This window comes from Myripristis murdjan, chromosome 24 (assembly GCF_902150065.1).
Source record: "Myripristis murdjan chromosome 24, fMyrMur1.1, whole genome shotgun sequence".
Taxonomy (NCBI): domain Eukaryota; kingdom Metazoa; phylum Chordata; class Actinopteri; order Holocentriformes; family Holocentridae; genus Myripristis; species Myripristis murdjan.
In genome coordinates this window covers 16,536,987-16,559,842 of record NC_044003.1, presented here as the reverse complement: position 1 = coordinate 16,559,842, position 22,856 = coordinate 16,536,987, and the positions used below count along the sequence as shown (strand labels likewise).

At 38.9% G+C, this 22,856-nt stretch overlaps 1 protein-coding gene across 1 annotated transcript in view; it reads left to right on the top strand.

Moving 5' to 3' along the window:
- Positions 1-22,856, top strand: part of lama2 (laminin, alpha 2) — a 188,888-nt gene that overhangs the window by 46,436 nt on the left and 119,596 nt on the right. Inside the window, exons 13-16 of the mRNA XM_030047861.1 lie at positions 9,267-9,371; positions 12,580-12,791; positions 15,698-15,809; positions 17,348-17,461. Coding sequence (XP_029903721.1) covers positions 9,267-9,371; positions 12,580-12,791; positions 15,698-15,809; positions 17,348-17,461 — 543 coding nt within the window. The remainder of the gene's footprint in view (positions 1-9,266; positions 9,372-12,579; positions 12,792-15,697; positions 15,810-17,347; positions 17,462-22,856) is intronic.

The window sequence follows — 22,856 nt, the reverse complement described above, 5'->3', positions numbered from 1 at the left end:
CATGGACTTAATGAATGAGTCGATGTAGGCAGCAATAAAAGCCAAACACAAGTGGATAGCTAAGACTAGGTACTGATTGTGATGGAAAAGAGTGAAGTTCTGGCCAACTTTCAGAGTGAAGCAGATCTCAGGAGACTGTGATGTCTTATGAAAAAGATGTTTATTGATGCTCAGCTGAGGAGAACAGAGTATGAGTGCTACAAGTGCGAACACTGTGTAGTACCACACCAATTCTGAGGGTTGCTCACTGGCATGCTTTATTTAAAGGAGGTATCTTTACCTAAGTGTGCTAGAGGTCAGCAGATCTGTGTTTGTGAAAGACGTCAGTCTGTCTGGTCTTGTCTCACTATATCTGGCATGTCTCCGACTTACGGCCTTGGTGGCATGGTGACAGTACATCTTATCAATAAAGCTCAATGGGGCCTTATGTGACCTACAGCTACAGAGAAAATTCCTTCACACTAATCTGCTCAGTGATGCTTGAAAAGCCACATCAACCAGAGGGGGGAAAAATCCATGCAACCATCAATCAGTGCAAATGTGAAACAGCTATCAAAATACCTGTTGGTTTCAGCATGTCTAAGGATTGTTTATTTGGCGCCCAGTATACACCACAGCATGTGAAAGAAATTATGTATAGCCAGTTTAAATTCCACCTTTCTTCTTTGTTCTCCAGCAGGGAGGACAGCCACGGTGCTGCTGATAATGTTAATTAGACTTTGATCTTGGGAGAACTAGAAAGGTGTTAGCTAATGTTAGGTAATATGTAACTTGCAAATTTATATTTATGCACATTACAACATAGGCTTTACTCTCTGAGGATTATTTATGTTGCAGCAGTGTAGTTATATTAGCTAAAACTGATGAGTGGATGTTTGATTGACCAGTGGCAGAATTCTTGCACATATTTTTGAATGACACTCATTTTCAAATGCCCCGATAATGATGGAAATATTTGATTTTTACCTTATAGAACATTTCCATCGAATTTTGGTTTTCCTGCTTTTGTGTGACCAGTATATCCCCTCCTCTTGTCCAGCCATCAAACACACATCAAATACACACCAAACACAGACACACACAGACACACACACACACACACACACACACACACACACACAGGGTCAGTGTGGTCGTATATTGTTCTTCATTCCACTGTCTGTTCGTCCATCTGGAACCAATCTAACCCCACTGCTAGAAACAACAATAGTGTGTGTGTGTGTGTGTGTGTGTGTGTGTGTGTGTGTGTGTGTGTGTGTGTGTGTGTGTGAAAATGATAGATAAACAAAGTGAAAACTCACGATACCAAGAGTAAACAATCGCAGGCATCAGAAAGTCAACCCAGGTGTGTGTGTGTGTGTGTGTGTGTGTGTGTGCGTGTGTTTATATTTCTCTGTTTCTGTGTGGGTATCTCTTTGTTTAAGGGGTCTTTCTGTGTGTGTGTGTGTGTGTGCGTGTGTGTGTGCGTGTGCGTGTGTGTGTGCGTGTATTTGCATGTGTGGAGTTTGTTTTCTTTGTCTTTGGCGACAATCTGGTTTTCATTTCCTGAAAGATGATTTTCTTTTGTCTCTCTCTCTCTCTCTCTCTCCCTCTCTCTCTCTCTCTCTCTCTCTCTGTCCTATACTCTCTCACTCTCCTATATCCAATTTATCCAAGAGGTTTGGTCTCCACTATCTACTTTTCCAAACTCACAGCAAACAGACATTTGAAACGCAGATCAACGCTTTTCATTTTTTGTGAAGTAAGTCTCATGTGGTTTGCCGGGCTCCTTACTGAAAAACGCTGGTTTCCAAAGTAATTAAACTATTTTGCCTATTAAGGAGCATTAATTCATCCCATTACTAGTTACAGAGCAATACTTTTATGTTACACTCTCAAACTTGGCAAAGTTTTACCTCCAAATATCTGGATAAGTCTCTTTCCTCCTTGTGTAAATGTGATCAAGGAAACCAGTTTGTGTAGATGGCCAAAGTTTTTGTCGTCCTTTTGCCAGAATAAAATCAACACAATCAGAATATTTCCACCTAGAAACAGAAAACTTTTCTGTCATTTGTCATCTTAGCGGGCTCAGCATGAGAAGATGACAGCTAATTATGAGGGAAAAGAATCAGGGGGAGCTGGGCGGGGGGGTAGTTTTTGGATGATTCACCTTGTATTTGATGTTTACAGGGAAAACAGGTTTTTGATTGATAATAATAATATTTTTTTTTGCTGAAACTGAAGAACTCATTTGTGAAACTACCCATTATTGGAAATGGAATAGCATCGCTGTAATATTTTACTGTTTAAAATGTTACCAGCCAAGTTTTTGATCAATTCACTCTCAGGCAAAAACATTTGTTCTCCTTGAAGGTATTTTTTTTTCATCTGTTTCTTGTGTTTTAATGTATGTTTACAGTGAAACAAGGCTGTGACTGTCTTGTGATGCCTGTCATGTTGCCTCCTCACTTGTATTGGTTATGTCAGCGTGATAGAAAGCCTTTTTGTGCTGGATGTTTTTTGTCTTTTGTCTTGTTTGGTGTCATTCTTTTCTGTTTGGTGTCTCTTGATACTTTTATAAACCTACTTCTGGCTGAGTTTCTTCATGTTTACAATCATTGTATTGATCCTTGACAGATCACAACACTGGATAGTCAGAAAACATCAGGGAATTTTCCAAATGGGTCACTTTACAAGAGTGTACCAGAATGTGTTTTCTGACTTGTTTCTCACACACACACACACACACACACACACACACACACAGAAAGACCCCTTAAACAAAGAGGCACCCACACAGAAACAGAGAAATATAAACACACACACACACACACACCTGGGTTGACTTTCTGATGTCTGCGATTGTTTACTCTTGATATTGTGAGTTTTCACTTTGTTTATCTATCATTTTCACACAAACACACACACACACATACACACACACACACACACACACTCACTCATACACACACATACACTTTGCCTTAACACACGTACTTTGCAATGCATTGTTGCACTTTATTTCTTTTCTAGCAGTTTGTTCTCTGCAGCAAGACCAACGGTAGTGGAAACCAGACTGTTTACCCCTCTTGAAAATCAACATTAACAAACCAGGAGGGGATAAACATTTTTAGGTCATGGAAAAGCTCTGACTTAGTTATGGAAAGTCATGGAAAAGTCATATTACACCAGAGCCCCGATGAGATTCCTGGTAGAGGATTGGGGTTGATAGCGATTCATTTTCACGCCTCTTGTCGCTCTCCGCCCATCCTGCTCCTCCCCACCGGCAATGAGTAAAATCTCATCGTATAACTTTCCTCCTCTCCTATCCTCTCCTCTCCTCTCCCATAATAGGACCGCGCAGAATTTTTCTGTTGGCTCCTACCCTCTCTCCTCTCAGCCTTTGCCTCTTGCTCTTCACTTCTCCTGTAGTCTCATATTGCCTTGTTCTCTCTGTGCACCCACTTTATTTTCACTTGGACCCCAAAAAAAAAAAAAAAAAAACTTTACAGAATTATTATTAATTATGCTATTAATGAATAGCATAACATACAATGCAGAGAGCATGCAAACATGCAGGCGACAGACTTTATTAATAGTATTGTGCAGGTTTTTCCTCTTGTTTCCCGGCAGATCAGGTCAGGTCAGGTCAGACCATGCTTTCTTTAATACTGCTGAGCATTTAGTCATGTAATTGTGTTTCCTTTGGCCAGCGAGTCACCCTCCACTATTCAGACATTATTTGTGAAAGCAGTGTGACTCTCACACAAAATGCAAAACATGTCCGTCCTTAACTTAACATCATTTAGTCTGATATTCAGTCTCAAAATCATATTTTTCCTATAACAGAGACAGTAGCTTGAAACAAGATCAAATAAGACAGAACACTCCACAATCATTTGTCACCTAATTTAACTTTTTGAACCAAACTGTTTTGTATTGGAAGCAAGCACAATTATTTCACTTGATGGGCAATTTAATTTTCTTATATTTATGTCCACTTACTTTTTATTTATTTTGAGCTAAATAATAATTTCCACCTCAGTGCTAGACCAAATAACTCATATAAGTGGATATATTTTACACCGTGGCTCCTTTTCCTAGGGCCAGCAGACACTCATGTTGGTGACAGAGGCTTTGCTTTTAGAATCAGAATCAGAATCAGAATCAGAAATACTTTATTGATCCCCGAGGGGAAATTAGGTTTATAATGAAGATTGTGTCAGATTTCTGGTTTAGGTTTTAACAGCTGGGATTGTTTCTTCCTCTCTGACAGCTATTGAATGTAGAGTCTTCTTATTCTGGCCACTAAGAGAGTTAATAACAGGCTTATCGAGCTCTCAGGGCTCCTATGGAAGTCTATTCTAACTGTATGAGTCAGTGTGTGTGTGTGTGTGTGTGTGTGCGTGTGTGTGTGTGTGTGTGTGTGTGTGTGTGTGTGTGTGTGTGTGGTTGTTTCCAGTCCCCATAATTTCCTTTTCCCCTCGTACAATTCCCCCCTCCTGCTGTTCCATTCTGTTGGTCTTTTCTTTTCTCTGTTTTTTATTTATTTATTTTCTCTCCAGGACAGAGAGGGGTCATCAGGTTGCCATGACAAAAGCTTTGATTATTGTCTGGGTTGAGAGCATGACATCAGAGAGTAGAAATGATTTTTCTGAGAAATGTCAATAATTTCAAAAGACTTATATTTGTACATTGAGATGTTCATAAAAAAGCTCATCCAAACAGATCTACTGCTGCTATGGAAGCAAAAGGGGCTTCAACTTCCACAAACATAACAGATAAAATTGCAAAAGTGAGGAAGAAAAATGAAAAACATGCAATTTGACTTCTTGTATAAAGGCTTCATGTGGGAATAATTGATTAAAGTGTGCGCACACAGCCACTGTACGTAACCAGCGTGCATTTAGCTCTCACCAGGCTTGCAGATTTTTGTTTTTTCATTATTTGATTAGTCAGAGACAGTAACAACCAACCAGTCGAGTAATCTGTTAAAATCTGTACACATTTGTGATCCCTTTCTCCTAAAAATTATGTTCTGATAGGACTAAAATGCATTCTCAGTTATGTTCCGAGAGGAGGTATTTTATTGCAGATTCCGTTTCTTTCGAATGTCTCACAGAAACGTTTGTAATCCCTTAGTCTGAAGGTGGGGGGGCAGATCAACCGACTTTCTCCCAGACGATCTGACCTAACCTCTCTCTAACCTTAACCAAGTAGTTTTGATGCCTAAAGGTAATGCCAGCTGACATTATGTATAAGCAATATGTAATACATCAGCAATCACACATACTTACGTATCAACAACAAATGTAATCCACAATAAAATTAGTTTCCCCCTAAATGTAATCAAGAATGCAGTTTAGTTATATGGGAAAATAATTTGTAGGAGACGGGTTGCATTTTTGCTTATGAATGTGAAGACGAAATTTATTTTTTGTTTAATATCAAATCTTATATCAGAAGACACAGAGTAGACGTATGAAAACAATTTATAGATAGCCCAAAATATTTAGTAATGAGAGGCAGTCAGGCAGTGCACAAACTTGTACTTGACTATTATAGCTTAGCCTGTAACGAATTAATCCAACAGAACGGATAATGAGTGCTACTGAAGACTAGAAGAAAAAGTACAGGAAATCACCTACATCTATGCAGTAAATTAGTGATTGATCAATTGTCATTAACATTAATTTATCAAATTCTTAATTGTAATTAATCATTGATTAATCACTAACATCCCCGGTTTTAATGTCCTTCAATTCAAGTTAAATATGTTCTTTCTCAACTGGGTTTCCTTGTCAGGCCTCACTAAAAAAAGTGAAAGGAGGACTTTTGATATCCACTGTGCAAAACCCAACCCAGACTTTATTTGGACAGTTTAGGCATATTCATACTCACCTGTTTACCGATTCTAGAAACTGACTTTACTGTGACATTCATAACCCCAAAATCAAAACGCCGGTCTTTGCAGCGCCCTGTTGGCTCAGAGGTGAATCCTGTGCACTTACAGCGTTACTGGAGTGCAGACGAGCTAATGGCTAAACACCCGCAGCAGAAGTACAAGGGTCTGATGCGTGCATGCTTTGTGGACTCTGTGTGTGTTTGTGTGTAAACTATGCTTTTACTATCCCAGTCCAAATCTGCAAATGGGGTCAGATAGAGAATAATTGTTACTCAATAAAATGTCCTCCCAAGTATAACACCACTTATTGGCCTGCTTGTGTGTGCATGTATGTGTGTGTGCATGCATGTGTGTGTGTGTGTTTTCAGTCAGGTGTGAAATGGGTGATTCCTCCTCCTGGTTTAAGGACTGAGAGTAATGATGCAGAATGGAAGACGTTTATAGAGGCACTAAGTTCACCTCTGCCTCTCTCTCTCTCTCTCTCTCTCTCTCTCTGTCTCTCTGTCTCTCTGTCTCTCTCTCTCTTTGTCTCTGCTTCTCTATCACCCTGTCTCAAGCTCCATTCTCTGTCTCTCTCTCCCTCTCTCGCTCGCTCGCTCTCTGGTTTTTATGGTAGCATTATTATCTCGCTTGCCCACCCATTACCATTCAGGTTGGAGCAGAATAATAAATTTCGGGATCATGCCGACGCAGCGTTTCCTCAGCTAAAGACATTCTGTGGACTCGACAGAAATCGCTGCACTGAAAGAACACAAGACAACAAGATACTAGCATATTGCTGTGCTCTTTACTTAACAGCAGAGTGTAACGGAAAAAACAATAGTATTATTAGCAGTAGTAGTAGCTGTTGTTACAATAGTATTAGCTGTATTTCTTTGACGACTATCATCAAAAAAGAATTTACAAGTGAATCATATATACTTCTGAATTACACGACTGATGAGAATAATCTTTTCCTCTTCAAAACCCATGTAAATTTCATTTGTCACGTAATGTCATCCTATGTACCAGCAGCTCAGCAGGCCGTGAAACAGTGAAAATATTTGAACGAAACAACAAAAAGTTATCCTTAACTGTGCAACTTAATCCATTTTAAAGAATTTAGAGCTGCCTTTGTCACTTTATGCTAGAAATTTCAACCTTTACAAGACTTTGAGCTCAGCATGTTTAAAACTGTCCCCACATACAGCATCACGTACCGCTCAAGAATTCAACTTGGTGTCAAGTCTGATCTCATAAATTAACATCATGTTCATCAGCTCAGAAGTATAAAATCTTCAAGTGTAAGCGTTAGCCATATGGCGATATATATTGTGTGATTGTAGAAAAGCATCTATCGCTCCATGTTTTGCTCTATTGTTTATTCTGTTGTGTCACAAATCAACTCTCTGGTAATTTCTTACGGCAGTGTATTTTCTCCGTAACTTTCCTCTGCATTGCAGGCATGAACCCAATCAACATGAACTTACTGCATAATATAAGTAATAACAGACAGCTTAAGTGAAATATAGTATATGTTTGCTGTAATGCTCTATACGGGAGTGCGTGTTTGCTCTGAGTGTTGCACTTCACCGATCACTAAAATGTTGACAGCACTGTCATTTTATTAACTGTGTTGATGAAGTTCAGATAAAAATAGGAGAGCTCATGGCTGCATTTATTGAAATAAAAAGTTCACTCCAAAGCAATGTTTGGAGCTATTTCTCACCATGAATTTAGTAACACCTTGCAGTCTGTAGGATTTAGGATGAGCTGACAGCATCACAGCAGAGATACATACCTCCTCAGTTCCAGTCGGTTGAGGAGACATGACAACCAGCATCATGTCGTCCTCATCAACCGGTACAAACCACAGAGGCTGTGCGCAAAAAAGTCTCGCAGACCTAAGTGGTGTTGCATTGCCCCTACATGCAGTTACAATTCTGGAGAGGAGCAGCAAGTCCCAGCAGCAGCCCCTGCAGGAGCCACACACACCTGCAGCGTAGCTGTGGAGACGTTTTGACAGAAAAGTAAATGGCCACAGTCACTGACTGAACAAGTATCGCTCCATATGGTGCATTCAGGGCACTGTTGTTGCCTCAGAAAACATTGTGTCAGCATCAGGAAGTGTGTACAGATTGCCGATAGACTCCTTCCATCATTAGATTTTTATTTTACTTATTTTATTTATCATATTATATATTTTGTTTACTGTTTAATTCAAAGGTTCCTATAAAAGGTGACACATTACAACATATAATTAAGTACCTTTTATTTGTCAAGTATATAATTTAAAATGGAATGGATATGGGCCTTTCCATGTGGTCATTTTATATAAATTATTTACTCATGTAACTTGCAGAAAATGAGCTATATTGTGTTTTATGCATGTTAGTGTAATACCAGGTGTAAATGTAATCCTTCGTAAACATATCTAGATACAATCTGGATACAAGACACTCTCGCACAGCGTTTGCAAGTGACCCGATTCAGTTTCTTTCTCACATTTGATCTTTTTACCTCGACTGTTCACATTCATCTTTGTATGTCTTTATATATGCCTATCTGACATCAGTAATCTGTACATATTTCCCACATTTGCAACAAGCACACTGTTGAACCACAAAAAATGCCACTTGAACAACTGTCCATCATCACAATTAATAAAATATCAGTGCAGGTATTCATTTCTTGAATTGAACAGTGGTGTTTTGGCAGTCCGTCAGCTGTGTCCGTCAGGCTGAGGGCAGCAAGGTAAAAAAAAAAAAAAAGGGCTTTGATAGAAGCACCTTCCTGTATACTCATTAAATTTGAAACCTCCTGTCTCCATGTTTTATTTTGTCCATCACAATCAATGAATAATGACGCTCTGACAGTGGTGTGATCTCAGTGTGAAAAACAACAACAACAAACAAACACATGAATTCTGTTCTGAGCGTTCACAAAGCAATCACAAAAGCAGGAATCATATCCTAGTATCTGATTTTGGATCACATACGAAAGTGGTCAAAATCAGAAAAGAAAATTCCAGATTCAGTGTGGGTTTTTGTTGTTCACACTGGCATAAACAATTAGATCTGTGTCACATGTGAGGAAAAAATCAGGAGGAAGTTAGTAGCTTTTACATAGCCATATTAATGCCAGGTGGAAAGGGGGTCGCAGAAGTATATGGACTGGATGTTCAGTGTGTGTGACTTGTTCAGAAATATTGGACCGTAGACTTTTGTGATGTACCAGAATCTCAGGCAATAAGTATTCCAGTATTGCAAAGTGTTTCACAAAGCTGTGTAGTAAAGTTCCCTAAAGTACAAACATCAACTCTCTCTCCCTCTCTCTCTCTCTCCCTCTCTCTCTCTCTCTCTCTCTCTCTCTCTCTCTCTTTGGTGTGTGTGTGTGTGTCTAGCTATTGGCCTATGGAGGAAGTCTGGTCTACAGAGTGTCTTACACTACAGACCAGCAACAACAGACAGCCATCAGAGTCACCTCACAACCTGACCTTATCATAGAGGTAAGATTTCACACACACACACACACACACGCACACACACACACACACATTATATAGATGCTGACGTACTACTAATAACAAATAACTACCAATATATTCTCAGACTCTCGTAAAGTCTTGTTTAAATATTAATCTATGAAGAAGTGAGCTAGCTAGAAGAAATCCATACACAGTATATCTTTCTATCTAATGTCTGTTTATATTATATGAATATGTAATGCGCATAATGGCGTGTCTATGTGTCTATGTTTTGGCCTCAAGCAATATTTATGTTTTATTTAATTCACAGTTTTTTTTACACCATGGAAGAGCACTAAAGAAGCCACTGATAATAGTTAACACACACACACACACACACACACACAGCTGGCAGAGAAGTGCTGAACTTGCAGAGTGTCTCCTCCCCTCTCTCTCTCTGTGTCTTTATAATGAGTACGTGGTGATATGATGTATGGCAGCAATAAGCAAAGCAGCAACACTATTAGTTAACTGTTTATTCACACTGTATCACTAAACAACAACTGTTTGTGAGTGTTTGTTTGTGTGTGTATGGGTTTGTGTGTGTGTGTCTGTGTGTGTGTGTGTGTGTGTACATATACGCGTACTGTACAGTGTGTGTATATGCATCCACACACTACGCCAGAGCTGCAGAAATGATCCTATTATTGCACACACCAACTTTCTACCAATCACATGTTACTGTAAAGATGCCAAAAGCTGGAATTTCAATTAGTTTAGTTGGAAGGATTTCCAAATACTGTATCGCTAACAGGCTGCTGTTACATGTGAAAACAGTTACATCGTGCACTGGAAAAAATCTCATATGCAACACTTTTTAAGCACCACAGGTTAATAGGAAAAGAAAATTCATTCAGTCCTTTAAGAATAAAATTTGAATATGGGTGAAGACACTTTTTGTATTTTGGATTTCAGTTTTATTTTATTTTATTTTTTTTTATTTTGTTTTCGCTTGCTACAGTAATCCATGCTGTTAAGCCAATACTTTATGGGAAAAAATAAAATTAAAAAAAGACATTTTTTGGATTATTACTATTTAATTGAATTTAATTTAATTCAATCCAGTACTTCATCCACTGTTTTGTCAGTGAATAAAGTCATAATCCTAAACTCTACTCCTAATCTTACCATCTAAACACACTGTTATATGTGCAGAGCAGAGTTTGCCCACTTTTTTAGCTGGCATGCATCCTTACGATCTCTAGTTCACATTATGCATCATGGTAAGAAGAGTCAAAGTAATGTAATTTAGACGGGTATAGAGCCTTTTCTTGAACAAAAAGCTCACGTTTGCTTTCTGAAAACAGCTTTTCTGAAAATAAAATTTGTTTTTGTTTATACTGGAGGGAGAAAGGCAGAATGAGAGGAAGACGTCGAGATGGAGAGACGTACATCAGTGAGCTGGTGTTATTTGAAGACGTGTCAGCGAGACAGACAGACGGGGAGGGGATGGGAGGAGGAGATGAGGAAGAGTGTCGCTCTTCTCCAAATGACAAACATTAATGAACCACCTACACACTGTCACCCAGCTCTGTCTGTCTCTCTTTTCCTCGCCTTACCCCCTTCTCTCTGTCTGCTCTCTGCATTTATTCCCCGAAGTTGTAATATTGTTTGTTTTCGGTTTGTGGTGGACTCCACGAAGAAGCTCTCGCCTGTTGGGATTTAATCTATCAATCTTTCTGTCTTTGTTTATTTCCATCTCTCATTCTCAATTCAGTTCAGCTACAGCTGCAAATGAGTGCAAGGAAATACCCATTTTAAGCAGTCATTTACGCCAGTATTGACTGGATTTCATTGAATTATTTATGTATTGTTAATGCAAGTGTAAACTGTTGATTTGACTGAATGATCTTTTCTAAATTCTAATTTCATTTGTTTCCAGTCCAAATCAACTTTTTTTGAGAGAGAATTTTCTTCAGTCAAGGAACATTATCTTGCTACTACCTCAAGAGTGTGCTGCTTATTTCAAGAACATCTTCAAAATGGATTAAATTGAATGGGAAACAAGTGGAATAATCTCACCCAGGGCCAGATTTTTTGTTTTTCCTTTTTTTCTCTTTTTGTAAGATGAACACGATTTTAGCCACCTGGACTCCCTTAAACTTCCCATTAAGCAGCTTAAAAATTAGAAAATATCCCCCCCCCCCACATTTGATGATATAGTACAACAAGCAGATGTATATTCTGTATCTGCTGGTTGCAGCATTTTACTGAAGCTTCATCATGCTCATACTGAATGAAATATTCAAACCCAAGATGCCATGGCTTTATGGCTGCACCATCACATCAAATACAAAATACCTATTTAATTTTATTGTGGATCATGTTATACAAATTTTTTTGCAACTCAGCAGGACATATATTTGGGATCTTTGGAAACCTCGGGATCTCACTAGAATTTGTAATAAAGTTCTGTGGGTTTGAGCAAACATGCAGGGTTGAAGAGGCAACCCAGTACGAGATTAAATGACTGGTTAAGAAAAACGTTCTTTTGCCGTGTTAAAAATGTGAGTTGAAAAACAGTAAAGAGTCAGCGAAATCCTCTTCCCTCCTGCTTGAAGAGAGATCCAATAAAAACTGTTAACTGTTAGGTGACTTTGGCTGTTGTCCATCTCTTGCCCTCCTTTCTCCCAGTCTCTCTTTTGCCTCTTCATCCCTCCCTCAGCCTCCCTTTCTCTCTTCTCCCTCTCTTTCAATTAGTATTCATTTAATGGTTTATTGGCATGGTGATCTCTCTCTCTTACTCGCTCTCTCTTGGTCTCTCCCCCTCTCTCTCTCTCTCTCTCTCTCTCTCTCTCTCTCTCTCTCTCTGTCCATCAGTAGTTGTCACTCTGTATTAGCTGCTACATGCCATTGATCCGTTCTCAACAAGAGATAGTCAGATACCAGGGCTGGGCTCAATTCACTTTTGCATTCAGTCCATTCAAAATGTCAATAGAGACTGCAATTCATTAGCTAATGACACATCATTCACTCTCCTATTTTTTATTTTTATTTTTTTATTTTTGTCTAAATTGGTCGGATATGTCAGTGCTCTTATGCCAGGACCATTGTATTTGAATTCTAGAGAACATCCATTTCTTTGATTGATGGAATTAAATGTGATGTGTGAGAGAAACAAAGATAGAAAGGAAGAAAAAGAGAATGTGAAAGGATAACTTGCATACTTCCTTTTTTCTCTCTCTACCAGGGAGGCGGGGTGAAGATAACTGACAGCAGATATGGCCAGCCGGTGTACCCCTCCTCGCCTGTCACCAGCCACATCGCTCTCCTACCAGAAAACTTCCTGGTTACAGAGACCGGGCAGCCAATCAGCCGAAGGGATTTCTTGTCTGTGTTGGCCAATGTGACCCGAGTGTTGGTCAGGGCCTCCTATAGCACAGAGCCCAGCGCTGTGTACAGGTACACACTGAAATACACACATACACATGCTTTTCAAAAATGTATGTTGATTTATAAAGACATACACACCGATATTCAGGAGTATACACACCTCTACACCCCTAAGCTAACATGACTCAGATGCAACAGTTTGAATGGATTCTGCATGAGTATGCAAGAATATTTTTATTATGGCTTTGAGTGGAGAGTTCACTTGTCTTAAATGCTATTTCAGACCAGGTGACAACTATAACATTCTGAGGAAAACGCTGGATATTTGGGGGCCATGAGAACAGTAAAATGTGTATAGCTGCAATCAGTTGAATACAAAACTTGATGGTTTGTGCAACTTCTTGAGTCACTCAGTGGTCGTGTTTAACAACAGTGTGACCAAGACCAGCACTTGACACATAAATTAGAAAGCAGTTTACAGGATAAGTCAATTTTCACAGCACTGGTGTCATTTTTCAGTCCATCAACTCTATCAAAATTAATTTGAGAATGACAGATTTGATTAATATAGACTGTTGAATAGTGGCTTTAATAACGTGTGTATATGTGCATTAGGGTGCATCAAATTAACATGGTGAAATTTTAATTCCAAAATATTAATCTGGCTGGCATTGCATTTTGTTCCTATTCATGTACAAATGACTTTTGCAAAGTTTTGTGGAAATCCATTGAGATTTAGGGGTACCAGCTAACACGTGAACTTCTGTGAAATGTCAAAAAATGTGCATTTTTTAGTCTATTTGCCAAAGGTTAAATAAGGTGAACTTTTATACAGAAACATGTTCTATAGGGTAACTCAAGCAAAATTAGTTTGTTTGCCCTTTGGATAACTTTGGGAATTTCTTAGAATTCACCTTTCAAGATTCTTCATTTACGACAGCTTATAGACAAATGAATGGAGGGCAATAGGACATCTTCTCGTGGCCTGTGGACCTGCCTTGTGGGTTGGATCCACACCAACATTTTAGGGTTTCTAGGTTGGCCAATGCTTCACACCTGTATCAAGTTTGTTCAAAATCTGTTTTATAGGTTGTGTAATTCTGGTCCAAACAATGACTGGAGATCAAGGACCGACATGTCAGATCCAAGCCAAAATTTTATGGGTGCTAAGTTGGATGATGCTTCACCTTTTTCTTTATGTTTGTGCAGCAGAGATAGACGTCAGACACAAATATAAAGTTTAACTGACTTTACTGTTACACACAAGGGGCAATAGTGAGACACTTAAAAGAACAAACCCTAGTGGAAACTCACACAACCTAATGATAAGAACTGACAAAACGTAAATGCTCAGTCTGTGCCAGAGTCCGCCTCACTGAGCAACATCACCAGGGAGAGAGAGGGAATGGAAATGGAACCTTGAACCTAGCTGGTGCATCCCACCCGAAATGTCTCCAGCTAGTCTGGCTGGGACCAGTTGGTTAGGGTTGCCAACCGTCCCTTGAAATACGGAATCGTCCCGTATTTGGCAACCAAAACACACGTCCCGTATTGAACCAATAAGGGACGTACTTTGTCCCTTATTTTTGAGAGTCTGCCCCCTCGCCCGCTGTTTGACCAATGAGCGGAGCTCATTCACACACGTCAGTGAGTGTGCACTCCGTTCATTGGTGAAAGCGCTGTCACTCAGTGTTGCTAAGCTACAAAGTGCCTGCCCATAGCAACAGCAGCAGGTACCCGGGAGCCAGGAGACAAAGGCGCACCAGTCTGCGCCGGGCTGAGCGCAGTGCGAGGCTGGTGCCAGCGCCCAAATTGAAAATATTTTAACTTGGGCGCAGCACCCAGTGACAACACCTCGGTGCATCCAATAGGAGGGAATAATAATTAATAGCGTGCGGCCCAAACCGCGTGCTGTGTGAAAGCCCCTTAAACGAATAATGAATAATTGCAGTGTTACAGTCAGTGCATTATCACTATTAACATTTTGTGATTGACGCCTGTTTATTTTGTAATTTTTCAAAGAAGTGTGATATGGCCTCATTTCAGTATTAACCTCTGAGCAAACTAGGACAGACTTTTTTTTTTTCTTTTCTGCGTGAAAGTTGGCAACCCTACAGTTGGTGAGGACAGCATCTTAGCTGGATCCTGGGGTTTGTTGTGTTGTACAGTGCCTGAGAATGAAAAGGATACAAGGACAAGGATAGGGTTTACAATCATATCTTAGCATACCTAATATCACTCAATTATGATGTACCATGCATGCATAAGCCTCAAATCTAAGCTCTACATCGTCTAACTTCATCATTACAATGAGAACTTACAGTAACATCACTACCAGAGTGACTAGCTGCACTCAAATAAACCTTTATTTAAAATGTTAATTGAACAGCTACAATGCTACACTCAATAAAGATGAGACATCAATACTCTGAATATGATATTGCCTACTCTAAAATACTGTTGATGATCAGCTTAATAGCTTAGCTAACTGTGGCTAGCAAGTTAACCTTAGATGTAATGGGCACCAAATACCTCTAAATATGACTACATTTCACTCAAAGTATTTCAGTATACAAAGAAGCAACTGCAGATATGGTAATTACATGTAATAAGTGTATACATACCCAACACAAAAATATAAATATCTCCTCAGTTTTCTTGAGGTGCAGTCTTCTTTTTTTTTTTTTTTTTTTTACATCAGAGCTCTATGGTGACCGGTTAGCACTGTTGCCCCTTTATCCACAGAAACACATGAGAGCTGGCACCCCTAAACCTTCATGTATTGGAAAAATATTTTGCATGTGTTGTTAAAACATATATTGGAACACTTTTAGCACCCAGCCATATCAAAATTCAAAAATTTTATTTTTTGATGCACCCTAATGTGCATGTACGCACATGTAACCATGACCATAGACAGACCAGCAATGTTTACCTGTGTGTGTGTGTGTGTGTGTGTGTGTGTGTGTGTCTAGGCTCCACACATTCTCTATGGAGGTTTCGAATCCCTCTTACAGAGCAGGGAAGAGAGCATCAGCTGTAGAAATCTGCTCCTGTCCTCCTGGATATGCTGGGACTTCATGTGAGGTACACATGCACACACACGCACATGTGTGCGCGCGCACACACACACACACACACACACACACACACACACACACACACACACACACGCAACAGATCTGTTGTAGCAAAGCACTCCTCTACAGTAAAGTCACTACATGACAATATACTGTCACATTATTCTGCCTTTCTGCTATCAATAATATCAGTCAAACTGATGATTAAATTCACATCTAATCCTTGCCAACATGCACCAATCTTGGGACCCATCAGCTATCATCAGGTGATGATTTAGCCTATAAGGCCAACAGCCAGTTTTGAATTTTTCACTGTTCTCTGTGTTTTTGGTGTAGCTGCTGTTTTTTTTTTTTTTTTTTCATTAAATATACCATAACGTTAGTACTAAAATTACCTTAATGACATGTACAGACTCATTCACAACTGCCATAGTAGTACTACTAATAGATGTTTTTCAAAACACAATTTCAAAGTAATGTACAATAAAAAAATTAAATCATGATTTTGAAAGATGAGTATATATACTCTGAACTAATGAGAACAGTCTCTGCTGGCCTGTACACTGCATTTTACATTGTGTGCCAGGTGAGAGCTGGGTGGAAATTCACCTGATTTCTTCATAATAATGATCTACAGCCCTGATCCAGCTGTTTTTTCTAGTTTCCTGGTTTGCTAATGGTATTCACCTGCCATCCCAGGTGTCAGATGGTCCCTGATGACACGGCTACATTAGATTACTATTACTTTATGGCACAAATAGAAAAAAAAAAAAAAAAAATAGCTAAAACGCCACAGAGGAAAGCTTTGAACAAGCAGCAGCATCCTTTTTGCAAGAGGAAACAACAGGGTTTATGGGAAATGCGGTCCTAATTTGGAGAGGCACTCGTGCAAAAAGTGGCACTGGTGTGAAATAGAGGCTATCAGTCGTCTCCACTATGGACTCATTTGTTTATGGTAATTTTACCAAGGTAATTACCAAGGTAATTAATTTCACAATGATGTGTTGATGCTGAAAAAAGCTACATGGAGCACCATTAAGAGTCAGATATAAGCTCCATGAAGGCCCACTAAGCCGAGCAAAAACGAACAGCGGTGTTCTGTTTCTGTGTGCAGCTGTCTTATCAGTATTCTAGTGCTGACTGTCTTATTGTTATTTTAGTCTCCACACACACACACACACACACACACACACACAAACACACACACACACACACACACACACACACACACACACACACAAACATGCACACTCACTCTCTCACATGCATACAGACACATACAAACACTCACAGACACACAAAGTGACTCAGAAATTCACACACATAAACACACACTTTCACACATTTGTACATGCACACAAACACATGTACACACACACACACACACACACACACACACACACACACACACTTTTATAATTGCGGTGCTAATTAGAGGATCACAGGCTTTTTACTCCACACTTTAGCAGTTTAAAGACATACATCTTTCTGTTTTTCTGTCTGTCTATCTGCTTGTGTGTGTGTGTGTGTATGTCTGTGATTTAGATGTGTATTCCTGGTTTTCGGAGGATTAATGGGACTTTGTATAATGGTGTGTGTGAAGCTTGCCGTTGCCATGGACATGCTGCACAATGCCATGAGGTCACTGGTCACTGCCTGGTAAGTTATTGATCATGTGATCAGTCAATTCAGTCCTGCAGTCGATTGACTCAATCACCTGTTTGTCTATCTGTCTGACTAACTAACAGCTTTTCTCGTCCACATTCTTCAAATACTCTGTACTGCAGTCCTTTAAAATCTGAGAGTGAGACAAAATGTAAAGTGGCCATCTTCCAACAGAAAAGCTTTTCAGACCATAAACTTTTTCAACCAATCATCACACAGGGTTCATGAAAATGAACGGACACAAAACTGATCCAGAAAGACACAGGCATAAACACTGTGTCTGCGGAGAAAATGAACATGTCAAATATTACAGAGCTGGTTCTGCTGACTGCAAAGCAGATGTGGTTGTGGGAGAAACAGCTACGACTGAGGGGAAATGAGCAGATGTCTGCCTTCATCAGATTTGGGCATGCTACAATACAGACGGGTAGGCGGATACATTTGGAAATTGTGGAACACACACATACATGTCTACTATAAGAGTAAGAATTAGGGTGATTTCTTTCTTTCTTTCTTTCTTTCTTTCTTTCTTTTTTTTTACCAAAAAATCTTACCAACTTCATTTCTTGCATTCTGCTTCTTTTTATTTCTTGACAAAAGACACATTCAAACATCAGTATGTCATTTTACTATGCAGGCCTTTAATAACAATGAAAAAGATAGTAATTCTTCTTACACATGCTTACTCATTTTAATCAGTTGCAGAACTGATTAAAATGACCAAATTACAGGTTTTCTGCTGGTCTTAAAGCCTTAAAATGTCTTAAATTCAATTTTGTAATTTTGAGCATTTTCAAACATGTTGTATAATTTTATTTTTCTGACTTTTAATTTCTTTTTGTCAAAAACTGTCAAGCTCTTCTGCATGAAATTCAAGATTTCTGATGTTACAACACTCTAAACCTGCCGCTGAAACCTAATAATTTAACCTGCTGGGAAAATGCCTGTTGGAGATTACTCCCTCTATACTTACTCTCATACACTACCTTTTCATGCACATAAGAAGCCACATTTTTTCATTTTAGCATCTGTGCAGAGAAATCCACAAACATCCACATCCAGCGACCTTGGGTGTCAGTGGCCTTGAGTGTCAGAAAGGTGCTTTATAAATAAAATGCATTATTATTATTATTATTATTATTATTATTATTATTATTATCCATGAACTTGCCTGATTTCATTTTTTTTTTCCACCAGCAGCTTGTTATCTCAGCTAAAGGAGTCATATTAACCAAACATATTCCTACTTGAAACTGAACTCACTTAATACTTAATAAATTATTAATAAACAATTATAAATGAGTTATAACACAGTTTTCAAGGATCAGAGGGTGGCTGACTGATAACGGGAGAAGATAAACTAAGCAACTAGCGAAATATGAGATTTAACAGATTAGATGCAGTGCAGCAGTAATTTCGATAAACAATGAGTCTGCACTGATGTATGAAAACTGTGTTATAACTTCTTTGTAATTGTTTATTAATGATTTATGAATTGTTTACAAGCTAATTAATAACCTACTTATTAATCATTCATAAAGCCTTTATAATGGTAGTGTTATGTAAGGTGATGCTATGAAATTTGATCAAAACACAGCAGAAAATCAGGAGAAATGAAACTCTGGGAATGAAAATCTGAACTCTTAGGAAAGGTAATTGGGACGGTTGGCAACTATGGCTTCATGTCTGTCTTGAGAGACACCACTAACAGTTTTTTTTTGTGTGTGTGTGTGTGTGTGTGTTTTGTCTCCATTATTAATCGTTCATTGTGTTTCTGCACCACACCACCCAGAGATGCCTTGCCAATCAAACAGAGCAGTGTGTCCAGTTCTGTGATGTGGTTTTCCTTGTATTGTCTGGTGATGAAGTGTGAGTTTGTGTAGGTGGCGTGCTTTTCTTCCTCTGCTCAGTCATGGTGGGTGGCTATCACTGCTCAAGCTAGCTGCCCAGCTCTTCTCCTTAGGCTCCTTATTCTAAACAAGCTGCTGTTGCTGCCACCCGAAATATAAAAGGTATCGCTCCCTTTTCCACCAGAGCTGCCTGTCACTGAGGGTTACAGCAGCAAATGTAAAAATTTTCATCTTTCATTTTCCAGCGGAATATCTCTCCTCGTCATGTTTAGTTCACAATAAAAGCACTGTCCTGATCAATAATTCACTACAGAAATGTAGATTTTTACTGTTTCTCATGTTGCTGAGTGATGTTGAATCTTCAGTTTTGGTTCAAACCACCAAGAAACAATGTTAAGTGACTTATCTGTCATTTTGAACTGATTAACTTGAATATGGATTGATCGGTGTTGTAATCCCACCTACTGTAGTAGCAGTGATTTGATCAAACAATAATCTATTGGTTGATATTGAGAAAGATACAGCATATTGATTGTTAGATACAACACTCACGCAGGTGCATAATCTCATCAATGCACGTGCGCGCACACACACACACTCAAACAGACACACACACACACACACATACACACACATTTTTTCACTCCCAAGTTTGCACATTGCCTCCGGCCTAAGCTGTCAGTTAGCATCAAACTAAACACACACACACACACACACACACACCATGGGTCTTGTATTACCATGTTCTGTTTCATTATAGATGAGGAGAATGCTGGGGTATGTCAGGGGTAGAACACACACACACTCAAAAGACAAATACAGACAGGGAGGCAGGCAAACACACACACACACACACACACACACATAGATAGACAGATAGATAGATAGACAGGCATAGACAGTCAGAGACAAATTCAGGGAGGAAAAGACAAGCTGACACTTACTGATGTAAGACCTACACACTGAAAGCCAGTCCAACACATGCACACACACACATTTATATACATATATATGTGTGTGCGTGTGTGAGAGAGAGTGTGTTTGTGTGTGTGTGTGTGTGTGTGTGTGTGTGTATGTGCACATGCGCGTGTATGTGTGTGTGTGTGTAAGTGTTGTGTGTGTGTCAGGATGTATTTCAGCAGTGAACATTTGATCTGAGAAGGAAATGATTTGGAAAGCAGCTGACACAAATACACACACTCACACACACACACACACACACACACACTCAAATCCATGCTCACAAACAAGTGTGAGTGCTTTGCTAGAGGATATCAGAGGCAGGAAACAGAGAGTTGTGGCAGCATGGCCTGAGCTGTGATTCAGTGCAGCATGCTGATGCTTTGTCTGTTTACAACATTATGAACTGACTGTATGTAGCAGCGGATACAAAATTGCATAAACAGAAACTATTTATGCAAAACTTTGTACTGGCTAAATGTACACCAGCAAGGGTTTGTTGGCCTAAAACAACAACAACGACAACAACAACAACAACAACAACAACAACAACAGCAATAGAAATACATTTTCCTATGTAGGATCAATACAGTTTTGTTTTTTTTTTTTTTTGAAGAGATGAAACGGCAGTATTTTCATTACTTGTATTACCAGTCATGATCATACTGAGTTTGATCCACATGCTTGTCCACTGTTAGCTTAATACAGGACAAATTACACTAAAACAATATGACAAATATGATGGACAAAATTATCAATCATTTTCCAGTTTCAGAGCTTTCATTAACTGTCACATGATATAACTGAATGGAAGCAGCCTGATTTTGTTGCTGGTTTTGGTTAACTTGGTCCTCAGATCAGTTGAAGATATCCTTACTGAGCTGTCTTAAAGGATATGTTTGGTTCAACCCACGCCATATTACTGTAAAATGGTTCTACCAATCATTTATAATTGCAGACAGCACAAACTGACTGCTTTAGTGATGAGAAACTCTCCACTCTGCTTCAGCTTCTTGCTAGCCTTCAACACAACAGGGCCTCAAAAACATATTAAATGTACCTTTTGAAAACACAGCCAAATGCACTTGAACTTGTCTACTCCCCATCAAAATATTTGCAAAAAGTGATTTCAACAAGTTTTATTTAACACTGTTGCTTTGTATACATTCACACGGTTCTGATGCTAACTCGGCTAAAGCAGCGCTCCCTTGAACCTGCACCTCAGAATTTCTGTCTTGTGAATTTTAACCACATGGTGTTCACAGTGTCAACTCAGGACAAATGTGTGCTCATTTCTTTAGTATTTCCTGTGCCGGAAAATTTGAAATTTCAGAGTTTCTTCTTCATGCGACTATTTTGTACTCGCATGAAATGATTGTTCTCACCACTGAATGTGGGTCTTATTGAGCGTCTCGTTGGTTAGGTGCCAGGTCGTGGTCAGTCATGTGATGCATAGTTTTTGATTCAGTTTCACATTTATGTTGTAAATAAAATATTATGGTGCTACAGAGACACCCTGGCCAACAAATTAGGAAATCTGGAAATATTTTCCAGATGTAAGAAATATGTATGAAACATCAAACACAATAAACAGACAGCACATGTAAAAAAAAAACAAAACAAAACAAAACAAAACAAAAAAAAAAAAACAGTCATACCACTGAGTGACCCTGGAAAGTGCAGTGCAGAAACACTACAGCAATGAGCACACCAAAGATGCAAACAATTGAGGTTATATCTGTGTTGCTGAGGTACTTGGTTACTATGGTGATGACCTCTGACACACATCTGGACCCAGTCATTAAGTTCAATCTCCTCAGGCTTTTTCCTACTAGTGTGACCCGTCTGTATGAAGGAAATTTGAATTTGCAGGTTTATTTTAAAGTGTAAAGTTTTACAGTTTATTTCATTGATGCCTTTTGTAACGGTCAAAGCTACCGACAGTCCCTCTGTTCTCATATTGCATTGTAATGCGTTACTATGGCAATGAAGCCTAATCTGTCTAAGACAGTTACTACTGCAGAGATACCATATGATGGTATGGAGTTATATTAGAATAGATGGGCTATTTGTTTGTCTCTTCATCTTATATTTCATCCTAACCGGGCCAGTTACATATTGACTGTGTCTCTGCCTCATCATCACTTTGTGATGAACAGGTTGATTGGAGCTTTACCTTTCTGTGTTCAGCATTTTATAAACGACACTGCTCTGGATACAATGCAAAGTCAGCTTGTAGTGTCAACAATAAAATATGCAGCAATCTGAAGTGTGGCAACAACATTCAATCTATTATGGAGTGTTAAAGTCTGTTTTTTCATCTGCTAGTGAGGTGAGATAGTTCCACTTAGTCCTTATATTGTTTCACTTTTTCAGTAATGTTTGTAAATCAAACAGTGATATCTTGACAAAGTCCAGATCACTCCATTATCCTTGAGAAACTGTCAGTTGATCGAAGAAGATGTCAAAACAGGTGAATCTGGATAAACCCAAAATGGCAGAAGTTTTTTTTTCACTTGTTTAAAGGAGAACTAGATTTTAAAATGTAATACTAAACAAAACTATTTGTTTAACTATTT